At 37.6% G+C, this 11994-nt stretch overlaps 1 protein-coding gene across 2 annotated transcripts; it reads right to left on the minus strand.

Moving 5' to 3' along the window:
• Positions 1-1101: 1101 nt before the first annotated feature.
• On the minus strand, positions 1102-9129 carry LOC119489272. Of its 2 annotated transcripts, none has more exons than XM_037771508.1 (7): positions 9043-9129; positions 6711-7046; positions 5815-6147; positions 5483-5590; positions 3335-3442; positions 2723-2763; positions 1102-1445 (listed from the first exon to the last, which is right to left on the minus strand). In XM_037771508.1, exons 1-7 carry the CDS (start codon positions 9080-9082, stop codon positions 1320-1322), a joined length of 1092 nt encoding a protein of 363 aa, XP_037627436.1. In that variant the 5' UTR covers positions 9083-9129; the 3' UTR covers positions 1102-1319. The 2 variants fall into 2 exon arrangements, with proteins under 2 accessions (XP_037627436.1, XP_037627435.1); XM_037771507.1 differs by having other exon boundaries at positions 5462-5590.
• Between the last annotated feature and the right edge of the window lie 2865 nt (positions 9130-11994).

An 11994-nucleotide genomic window follows, 5' to 3' on the forward strand; every position in this document is an offset into this window, starting at 1 on the left:
TAATGTATTAATCGTTTTATTGATTCTTTAAGCAAAAAAGACAAATATTTGCTGGTTCCCACTTCTAAAAAGTCAGAATTCAACGCTTTTCTTTGTCATATCTGATACTAAACTGAATATTTTTTCTTGTGCTAGAATAAAACAATCTATGGAAAGAGATTATATTGGGCTATGGGAAATCTTAACGCCCATTTAATGCTGTTTTCTGACATTTATTGACAAAAACAGTTAATGATTGAATCAAGAAAATAATCTTTAAATTAATCGATCATGAAAAAATTATTAGCTGCAACTCTAAAAACACAGAATGAAACTTGTCTAGCTGTATCTTAGTTTAGTAAGTCAGCTGATTTTCCTTCCTGATGTACAGTTTATTTTGAGGAAGTAAAAAGTACTTGTAATGAAATATTTCAAAACATAGGTTCACAGTTTTTCAAGAAGGTAAATCTAGTGAAGCCTTGTATTAACTTCAGATAAACCTAATAAGAAAAGTAACGTAATGATGAGAGAGACTGACAGAAATACAAAGTGAATGTACTCACAGAGGAAGAAGCAGCAGATCAACGTGTGACAGACTTTCATGTTGAGACTCTGATGATTAAACTCTCTTCCTTCTTCACTGATCAACCAGGAACTTCTAACTTCTTTAAATGATGGAGTCCCTCCTCCAAGCTCAACACAGACAGCTCTACTCTCCTCCCCTCTCCATCAGTCTGTATTTCTACTGCAGGGTCTGAGGTTACCTGAACACTTATGTATGACTTTACACTGTCATTAAAACTCATTGCAAGTGAATTCATTGTCATATTTTTGTGATAAACCGGTATGGTCTTCAGCATGACTACACACACAGTTCAATATTAAACATTTTATTGAGTCTTGTTTTTTTCCATGAGCCCACAAATGGATACAATACAGTTGGATAATATTGCACAGGAATTTTCAGAAAGTTTTTCGGACGTTTTATATCCTTTTTTGCCGTCTTTCGATCGTTCTCCGAGTACTCGGCTCAACTTTACTGTTCATTTTATTTGTTATTTTTATTTTGTTTTTGTTTTACGAAATAAATGAATAAAATTAAATATTAAAAAGACACTCAACACAAGCAAATGAAGAATTCATCATCCAACACTGCAAAGTAGTAACACACCAGCAAAACGTGAAACATATTCTCTCATATGACAACACACACAAGGCATAAAGAAATGCACTGCAAACAGAGAAAACAACAGCTTGTGTGTTTTTTGTTAATTATTTTTCCCTAAATGCAGAACACAGAGTACAAACTGGACCCTTGAGGCACATTAACAGAATCCAGGTCATGTGTGTTGTTTGGGTGTGAGTGTACAGTAGGTTTGGTCCTGATCCATGCTGGCTGGATCGAGGCTCTGGTAGATGGAGTCTTCACATGTGGAGACTGGACGACAGTTCTCATAGTGGGCAATCTGAGGAAGACAAACAAAACAGATATTTGACAGGGAAAGAAAGCACTAAAATACAGTTAGAGCCCTTGAAATACATTTTTTGGAGTCGACACATGAGAACAGGAGGCAGGAAACAAAAACCAACACACTTGCTTGTGAGTGCAAGAGCTTTGTGCATGAGGGTTGAGACAGAAGCTGCTATATATTAATGCAGCAGCAGGCGAGATTGGAGCAAATATGATTCAAAAAAGTTATTTTTTATTAAAATGGTCACTATATCTCAGCTGCCGTCTATGAGAGCCAGCTGTCAATGACTCGCAAACTCTGATCAAACGGTCAAACTAGGCAGTGCTGATCAAATATGAATCATTATTCTGTTACTGTAATGACTATTTCTCTCCTCAAATGTTTTCAGAAACATCTTGTAGTGTGCTGTTTAGCTGTAAAATGAGAAAGTTTGTGACCCGGCAGCCATGTTGAGATCTGCTGAGGAAATACCAAGCACCGCCCGCCAGCCGGAGCACAGCCAATAGGAACGCTCTCTCTCTGAAATGACCTGTGATTGGTCAAAGTCTCCGTCACGCTAGATGTTCTAAAGCCTGAAAACAGAGCCATGAGGAGGTGCAGAAGTCTAGTTTTCTCTCAGAACACTTGAATTACAATATGCTGAAAGGTTATTAAGGAATGTTTGCCCAATGATGCCAAAAAATTGTTGCCTACTGAAGCTTTAATGATTTCTGGAAAGAAGTCAGAGTTATAAACAACTGCAAAACATCTCCAACATCAAGTGGCTTGGATGAAATTTCTCAGCTGTGGCAGAAACATTACTATGATCTGTTCAACTGTGTTGAAAGCAATTTGTTAATAGTGGGCAACATGGATAATAATGAGGATGTGACTGTCACCCCACAGGAAGTCCACGATGCGGTCATGAAGCTGGGAGATAAGGCATACGGTATGGACAACATAACTGCTCAACAAACAGTTCGGAGAACTGCAAGCTACCTAGCTAACTAGCCAGCCAGCTGTGTCCAGGAGTTTAGTCCGTTCTCTTCCCGGAGAGCTGCGACCACACACTATACGGCCCCAGTGAGCGTTCACATTAATCAAACGAACTGGACTTTGGGGTCAAGTGTACTCGGCTCCAGGCCTGGGTCCCTGATGTGAAAGCACCCTTAATATACTCCTGGATCGGCCCTGATACCGATCCTTAGGCTTGGTACATCTCTGATGATTATCATGTGCACTGGTACATCTTAGCCAACAGTGAGAGTAAAGAAAGAGTTAAAGGGAGTCACCTCCATGTTTGTGCCGTCTGAGTTTCCTCTGGTAAGCAAACCTGCGGAACAGACAAAATGTTTTTCTCTATTATCATGAGTAATAATTGAAAGTGCAGATGAGTTTAGAAGGTCGCTCTTGTTGGGTTAAAGCAACAGGAAAACAGCCAATGTTAAAACACCAACCACAGTCACGCACACAAACAAAACCAAATCTTCCTGAATATGTTTCTTCCAAAAATGACAATCCATCCAGTAGTTGTTGACCAAAGTGGTGGACTGACCAACTGATAATGCCATCCCTAGAGCTACACTCCTAGCATGGCTACACAATGCTGTTGAAGTCTCTATAATGGTACTGTTAACACATTATAGCCTGGAGGTCACTGCGAAAGTCATTTCATCTGCTAATCAGAAGAGATACTACAGAAACTTATGTTATGTATTTCCAGATTGCTATTTGCCCACCCCTGAAATGTAACTCCTTCCACCTCCCCACCTTCCTCATGTATTAGCATTTAGTTGTTTGTGAATTTTGTAAGTTTTTTTTAACACATTAACAATTGAAACGTTGATGTGAGAAATGGGAAGTAGCTGTTTGTGTAACTGTTTCAGTTTTTCCTGTTGCCTCACCATCAGGTTTGGTTTTCCTCCGAATACAGATTACCATCAGCGCCAGCCCTGAGATGATGACAATGATGACAATGATGACAACAATCGGGACCACATATGTCAGCACACCTGTGTGAGTTTGAATAGAAGAGAAGTTTGTTTTACGGACGCTTCCTTGTGGATGATGACTTAACATGTGAGACCTGTAGTGATGTCAAATGTCAAATGTCAAAACATTAATATATTTAAGTACTGTTGAAGAATCTTTTGTTGAAGAAAACTACACTCCTTAAAGAAAATACAATAAAAGCTGGGCTCTTTTTACAATATCTCACTAGACTGAGTTCTTTTCCAACGTACACAAAGATCGACAATATCACATATAAAATAAAACAAATACAACTATTAGGTAGTGCATTTCTTCAACAGTAGCATTATACCATATCTAGGGAAAAGACTAATTTCTGATTAAGAAACGTTTGGTAATTTGTAAATAATAGTAATAATCCACAATTAAAACACCACACTTTATTCATTCATGGAGCCGTGCAAGTCACTGCATGTTCTACAACACCGTCCTGCATATATTTCAGAATAAAAGCCTTGTGTTAAAAAATGAAGGAATTCTGTCCACAGAAAAAAAGCTTGAGTGCTTTTATTTTGAAATGAAAGAAGGAAATGTTGATTTAAAAATAAATCTTTACTTTTTTTAATGTCCGTGACATATTCTACGGATACAGACATTGAAAGTGTTGTAATGTTGCTGATACAATGTCAATATACAGTCAATAGATCACTTCCACTGTCTGTGACATATTCTACTAACGTCTAGACATCAAAACTATAGTAATGGAGCTGGTATGATGTCAATATACTGTCAAACGATTACTTTCACTGTCTGTTGTTGCTGTGAACCACGCGGCTCACAATAAAAATAGGCGAGATCTCGAATCTTTAGAAGAGACGCAGCTGACATGCAGCTGTGCAGCTGTGTGGTTGCTCTAAACTGGCGCCGCTCACACCGGCGCTGTGGACACGCCGTTACTGGTGAAAAAGACTGAACCGTGGGTGAACCTGACAAACTTTAAAGGAATAGTTCAACATTTTGAAAAATATGCTTATTCACTTTCTATCTGAGAGTTAGATGAGAAGAAGATCGATACCACTCCGATGTTTGTACGGTCAATATGAAGCTGCAGCCAGTTAGCTTAGCTTAGCATAAAGACTGGAAGCAGGGGGAAACAGCTAGCCTGGTTCTGTCTAAAGGTAACACAATCCACATACCAGCACCTCCAAAGCTCACTAATTAACATGTTATATCCCCATTGATAAATCCGTCCTAAAACCGATGAGTAAGCTAGGCTATCCAGCAGCTGGCTGTGGCTTCATGTTTGTGATTAGTGATATCTACCTTCTCATCTAACTTCCGTAGTTCAGTTAAAAAATTGTACCTCCTCACAATAAACATGCATGTCTGATAGATTTTGATAATTGAATGGATCATTTTGCATGTGATGGCTCAAACGATGAAAGAATGTTTATAAGTTGTGAAGAGGACGACACAGTCAATGCATCAGCTTTGATCAGCAAGACGTGCAAGTGGTTGTTGTACTGACTCTTGTGCACAAGTGCCAAAACATGTGCAATTTGCTTGAATGAATGAGAACTTCTAATCTGTTGTGAACAACAAACTAATTAATCAGAGATTTGAGCTTATTGTCTTGGAAAAAAAAGAACAATTCACATTCGAAAATTGAGTCAAAGCGAATGAGAAAAACGGAAATATACTTCATGGTGTCTGCATATAGAAAATACATTCATTTTTAAATATAATTTCTTAGCTGATTCTGGACACTATGCCTCCAACCGGGGACTGCAAAAAACTATTGTACCAGGCTGAAGGAAACACTTTGTCATGTTAGTCCACGATCCTCCCTGAATCAAATGATTTTGGTACAGCCATTGTCCCCTCCGGTCCACCATAATAATGTCAACGCTATAGAGCCAAAGTCCAATCCATTAAGGCAGCTTCTGATGCAGTAGCTTACATTTCTAAGTTGTTTTCTCTGTCTGGAAAGCTTAGAGGACAATAACATGTAATTGCATTTGGTTATAGACTCAAATATGACCTATAGTGTGTGGATGTACCTGCAGATGGTTTTGCCTTACCGCGTGGAGTTGTGAAGCTTTCTGAACTGGAGCTTGTTGCTGTGGAGGCTGATGGGACTGACGATGAAAACGCCAGTGGAATCAAGTTTGGTTTAGAAGTGGTCGGAGCTGTGGACAACAAAAATATGCAAAAAAAATAAGTCCTGATGAGGGAAATGAGATACTCCTGTATGTCTGTGAGTCAGTTGATCTGTTGGTTTTAAATGAGCATTTATCAGTGTTCACACTGATGGGAATTTAAAACATAGCAGCTGTCGGTGAAAATGTTTTTCAGACCTCCAGAGACATGAACAAACGTTTTTATTCTCATTACATTTTACGTGGGAACTCACCATCTGTGACAATGATCTGAAACTCCAGGTAGGAATCTAGAAAGAAAGATGTGTACAGACCACACCTGTAGCGTCCTGAGTCAGACTTGGTCAGCTGTGTGATGCTCACATACACAAATCCTCCTGATCGAATTCCTTCAGCATATCTGATGCTGTATCTGCCTGTCTGACCCGTGGAACCAAATGTTTCAACAAGAATGTCTTTTTCTTTACAGTCTTCCTTACAGAAGTACGCCCTGCTTCTAGAGCGAGTAAAGTAGCATGCAACTATGATATTTCCTCCAGTTCTCTTATAGAGGGTTTTTTCTTCAGAGGTATCTTTATCCAGAAAAGCTGTTGAAAAGATGAACAATTAATAGTTATTATCTGTAGTTCCTGTAAGAAATCACAATGATTCCTGTTTCAAATCTGATCCACAGTCACACTGGGAGCTGCCCAGTTCAACCAGTCTCTGACTTATTTGGATTCGTCCATTAAATATTTGATCATAATCTCATGTGCACAATGTGATTTGATTATATTTGATTGAAAATAATGTCATTTACACATGTTGATAGCTTCTTTGCACATGTAATAGTAAGATTTTTTACATTTTAAATATATTGTTATAAATATTTTGTGATGGCAGGTGAACACATGCAAAATTATTAGTAAATTGTCATCACTATCAATAAAAACGTTCTCGTCAGAAGCACAAACTGTTAAAACTTTCACACTGATGTTTACAGGAAAACGGATATGGAAACTATTGTACGACACATCTGAAATCATATGCTTTCATTAGCTTCTGCCAAATATAAAATTCTTAAATCACAAAAATCTGCAGCTGTCAGTGAACAGTTAAACTTTTCTTCATACAAGAAAAAACATTTTCATGACTTTTTGTAGAAACTCACCATCTACAACAATGATCTCAATCTGCTCGAATGTTGAAATACTCCCACCACACCTGTACCGTCCTGAGTCAGACTTGGTCAGCTGTGTGATGGTCACAGAAACATCTCCTACACGTGTTCCTTGTGTCCGCTTCCATTCAATGCTGTATCTGCCTCTCCGAGCTCTGACATTAGTTGTTTCAATGAGAATGTCTTCCTGTTCACATTGTTCCTTGCAGAAGATCTTCCTGCTTCCAGACGAAGAAGAGGAGCACTCAATTGTGACATCTCCTCCTTCAGTTCCTGTATAGACAGTGGATTGGGCATTGACGAGACCGTTGTTTCCATCCTGCAGAGCTGAAAAGATGAACAATCATTAGTTACTGTATGTACTTCCTGTAAGATGCTGCAGTCTGATCACACAACACAGTCTCACGGCAGTTTGTGAAATAGTCACGAAATTTAATCTATTTAATTCGTGTACATAGACACTAATTTCCATTTGTTTTCGTGACGCTCAGCCAAACTTTCAAAAACATGTTTTTCGTGCGTTATCCTACGAATGTCCAGCAACACGTGACGCATGTGTCAATTTCTGCTTCGGTCTATTCAAAATAAAACTTCTTAGTAAGGTTTAGGAATAGATTGACTTGGTTAGGATAAGGCAGGGTTAGGGGTTAGGGGGGTTACACGTTACATTAATCTAAAGTCTCCATGTCCTTGACGTGTTACATCAACTCAACTCCTTTTTATATATTATTTTCCTTATACTGTGAACATTTGCACATTCCATCCTCTTCGTTTTAAACACTGTACAGCTGTTTTGATTTAAAAACATTATTTAACAAATTTGTATTGTAAATTTCTATTTTATATTTAAGATTCTTAGCTAGCAGTACTTGTTTATTTTTCTTTTCTCTTACTATGTTTATGTTATGCACCAAAAAACCAAGGCAAATTCCATGTATGTGAAAACCTACATGGCAATAAACCGGATTCTGATTATCTTTTATTCTCTCTGCAGAGTTTCCCTGTATAAATAAAGGTTTCAATCAATGAAATGTAAATTGTAAAAAGTAACTGATTCCCTCCAGATCGTTTAATCTGTTATGGTTTCTGGTCCTTTTTTCCTCTTTTCTCTCTCACCCTTTTTTATAGCTCACTGTTGCATGAAAAGAGAGAAAGGAGAACTGTTTGCAGCACAATAATGAAACAACTGTAAAACACAACTAACAGTATTTGACCACCAACCAAAAAGGGCATGTTGCACTTAAGAGTCCAGACCACAACCCACAACAGCTCAGTGAGACTTTCAACATTATCTTTTGTTCCCATTTATCAGAACAAAGAATTGACTGAACTTATCGACATTCAGTCAGTCTTGATCTGTTACATTTAAAAACAGTAATCAGTTGGTTGTACTTTATGAAAAATAATTCAGTGTCATGTAAATCAATATCATTTCATCCAGATTTTTCATGTGCAGTTTTCTGCTCCAACGAGGTAAACAGAATGATTTAGAGAACCAGCACATCATCAACAACATGTTATTTCCACACCACTGTTTCAAAATGCTGCTGGCTTTATTTTGACTGTTTCTAAATTATTTGTCTGTAGGACGTGAGGTCTTCTTTCTACTGCATACAGTCGATATTTTGGGAGGCTACAACAAACTCCACTAACAGTCAGGGTGAAGCAACAGAACACATGAACTCTCTTACTGTAAAAATACAACATAAAGCGGCCAAATGGTATTTTGTTACCTTTGAAAACAAGTCGAGCTGCAACGATTAATAACCTGAACTATTATGATAATGTATTAATCGTTTTAGTGATTCTTTAAGCAAAAATGCCAAATATTTGCTGGTTCCCACTTCTAAAAAGTCAGAATTCAACGCTTTTCTTTGTCATATCTGATACTAAACTGAATATTTTTTCTTGTGTTAGAATAAACAATCTATGGAAAGAGATTATATTGGGCTGTGGGAAATCTTAACACCCATTTAATGCTGTTTTCTGACATTTATTGACAAAAACAGTTAATGATTGAATCAAGAAAATAATCTTTAAATTAATCGATCATGAAAAAATTATTAGCTGCAACTCTAAAAACACAGAATGAAACTTGTCTAGCTGTATCTTAGTTTAGTAAGTAAGCTGATTTTCCTTCCTGATGTACAGTTTATTTTGAGGAAGTAAAAAGTACTTGTAATGAAATATTTCAAAACATAGGTTCACAGTTTTTCAAGAAGGTAAATCTAGTGAAGCCTTGTATTAACTTCAGATAAACCTAATAAGAAAAGTAACGTAATGATGAGAGAGACTGACAGAAATACAAAGTGAATGTACTCACAGAGGAAGAAGCAGCAGATCAACGTGTGACAGACTTTCATGTTGAGACTCTGATGATTAAACTCTCTTCCTTCTTCACTGATCAACCAGGAACTTCTAACTTCTTTAAATGATGGAGTCCCTCCTCCAAGCTCAACACAGACAGCTCTACTCTCCTCCCCTCTCCATCAGTCTGTATTTCTACTGCAGGGTCTGAGGTTACCTGAACACTTATGTATGACTTTACACTGTCATTAAAACTCATTGCAAGTGAATTCATTGTCATATTTTTGTGATAAACCGGTATGGTCTTCAGCATGACTACACACACAGTTCAATATTATACATTTTATTGAGTCTTGTTTTTTTCCATGAGCCCACAAATGGATACAATACAGTTGGATAATATTGCACAGGAATTTTCAGAAAGTTTTTCGGACGTTTTATATCCTTTTTTGCCGTCTTTCGATCGTTCTCCGAGTACTCGGCTCAACTTTACTGTTCATTTTATTTGTTATTTTTATTTTGTTTTTGTTTTACGAAATAAATGAATAAAATTAAAAAGTAAAAAGACACTCAACACAAGCAAATGAAGAATTCATCATCCAACACTGCAAAGTAGTAACACACCAGCAAAACGTGAAACATATTCTCTCATATGACAATACACACAAGGCATAAAGAAATGCACTGCAAACAGAGAAAACAACAGCTTGTGTGTTTTTTGTTTTTTTTGCAGTATATTATTTTTCCCTAAATGCAGAACACGGAGTATAAACTGGACCCTTGAGGCACAGTAACAGAATCCAGGTCATGTGTGTTGTGTGGGTGTGAGTGTACAGTAGGTTTGGTCCTGATCCATGCTGGCTGGATCGAGGCTATGGTAGATGGAGTCTTCACATGTGGAGACTGGACGACAGTTCTCATAGAGGGCAATCTGAGGAAGACAAACAAAACAGATATTTGACAGAGAAAGAAAGCACTAAAATACAGTTAGAGCCCTTGAAATAAATGTTTTGGAGTCGACACATGAGAACAGGAGGCAGGAAACAAAAACCAACACACTTGTTTGTGAGTTCAAGAGCTTTGTGCATGACTGTGGAGACAGAAGTTGTCAACTTAGCTATATATTAAAGCTGTAGTGGGTAGAAATGGAGCAAATATGATTGAAAATTCGTATTTTTATAAAACGGTCACTAAAACCTGACAGTATGAGACAGGTAATCTGAAATAGGTCATGTGACTCTGTGTCCTCCGGTGTCCTCCGGTGTCCTCCGGTGCTCCTAATGGCATCTGCAAGATTTCACAGACCGGAGGAAAACAACCAGTCAGAGCTGATCTGGAGTTTGCCGTCTCTGAGCAGCTGTCAATCACTCTCGAACTCCGATCAAACGGTCAAACTAGGCAGCGCTGATCAAATATGAATCATTATTCTGTTACTGTAATGTCTATTTCTCTCCTCAAATGTTTTCAGAAACATCTTGTGGTGTACTGTTTAGCTGTAAAATGAGAAAGTTTATGACCCGGCAGCCATGTTGAGATCAGTTGAGGAAATACCAAGCACCGCCCACCAGCCGGAGCACAGCCAATAGGAACGCTCTCTCTCTGAAATGACCTGTGATTGGTCAAAGTCTCCGTCACAGGCTAGATTTTTTTAAAGCCTGAAAACAGAGCCATGAGGAGGTACAGAAGTCTAGTTTTCTCTCAGAACACTTGAATTACAATATGCTGAAAGGTTGTTGTGGAATTTTTGCCCAATGATGCAAAAAAATTGTTGCCTAATGAAGTTTTAATGATTTCTGGAAAGAAGTCAGAGTTATAAACAACTGCAAAACATCTCCAACATCAAGTGGCTCAGATGAAATTTCTCAGCTGTGGCAGAAACATTACTATGATCTGTTCAACTGTGTTGAAAGCAATTTGTTAATAGTGGGCAACATAGATAATAATAAGGATGGGACTGTCACCCCACAGGACGTCCACGATGCAGTCATGAAGCTGGGAGATAAGGCATACGGTATGGACAACATAACTGCTCAACATTTAAAACTTTTGAGTAAAAAACTCTATCCTCTGCTTGCTATTTGTTTAACTGGGTTACCAGTCCATGGTATTTTACCTGACTCTATTTAATCTGTTATACTAGTGCCTGTTATTTAAGACAAGGTTGGTAAACTAAACAGTTCGGAGAACTACAAGTTTATAGCCTTAACCAGCATTTTATCCAAAGTGCTGGAAAGAACTCTGATAAGCTATAAACTGGAACAATATATCCTCACTACTGTTTTAAATGTAAACATGGCACTGATATTTGTATTTTACATAAATATAATTCCACAACTTTTATATGTTATATTGATGCCTCTAAAGCATTTGATGGTATAAATCTTGAAAAAATATTTATCAAATTATATCAAAGGTGGGTTGCTGGCATAGAAATAGAATTCTGAGTTTCCTCTGGTGCTCAAACCTGCGGAACAGACAAAATGTTTTTCTCTATTATCATGAGTAATAATTGAAAGTGCAGATGAGTTTAGAAGGTCGCTCTTGTTGGGTTAAAGCAACAGGAAAACAGCCAATGATAAAACACCAACCACAGTCACACACAGAAACAAAACCAAATCTTCCTGAATATGTTTCTTCCAAAAATGGCAATCCATCCAGTAGTTGTTGGGGTGTTTACAGAGAGAGGAGATGATAGTGGCATCATCAATTTGAGCAAAAACATAAAATGTCACAGAATGACGCATGTTTTTGGGATACAGTGTAAATATAGTACACACAGCATTTTTAGCGTTATAAAATGTTGAACTATGTTGTATGTATGGAGCTGTAATGTTTGCAAAAACAGACAACATACAGATTTAGAGTATCTATTCATCAACATGAACCTTTTTTCCTCTGTCTATCTACAGAACCCATGACATCATATATTAGACTACATTGTGTTATCTAATATGATAATATAGGGTAC

This window comes from Sebastes umbrosus, chromosome 6 (genome assembly GCF_015220745.1).
Source record: "Sebastes umbrosus isolate fSebUmb1 chromosome 6, fSebUmb1.pri, whole genome shotgun sequence".
Lineage (NCBI taxonomy): Eukaryota > Metazoa > Chordata > Actinopteri > Perciformes > Sebastidae > Sebastes > Sebastes umbrosus.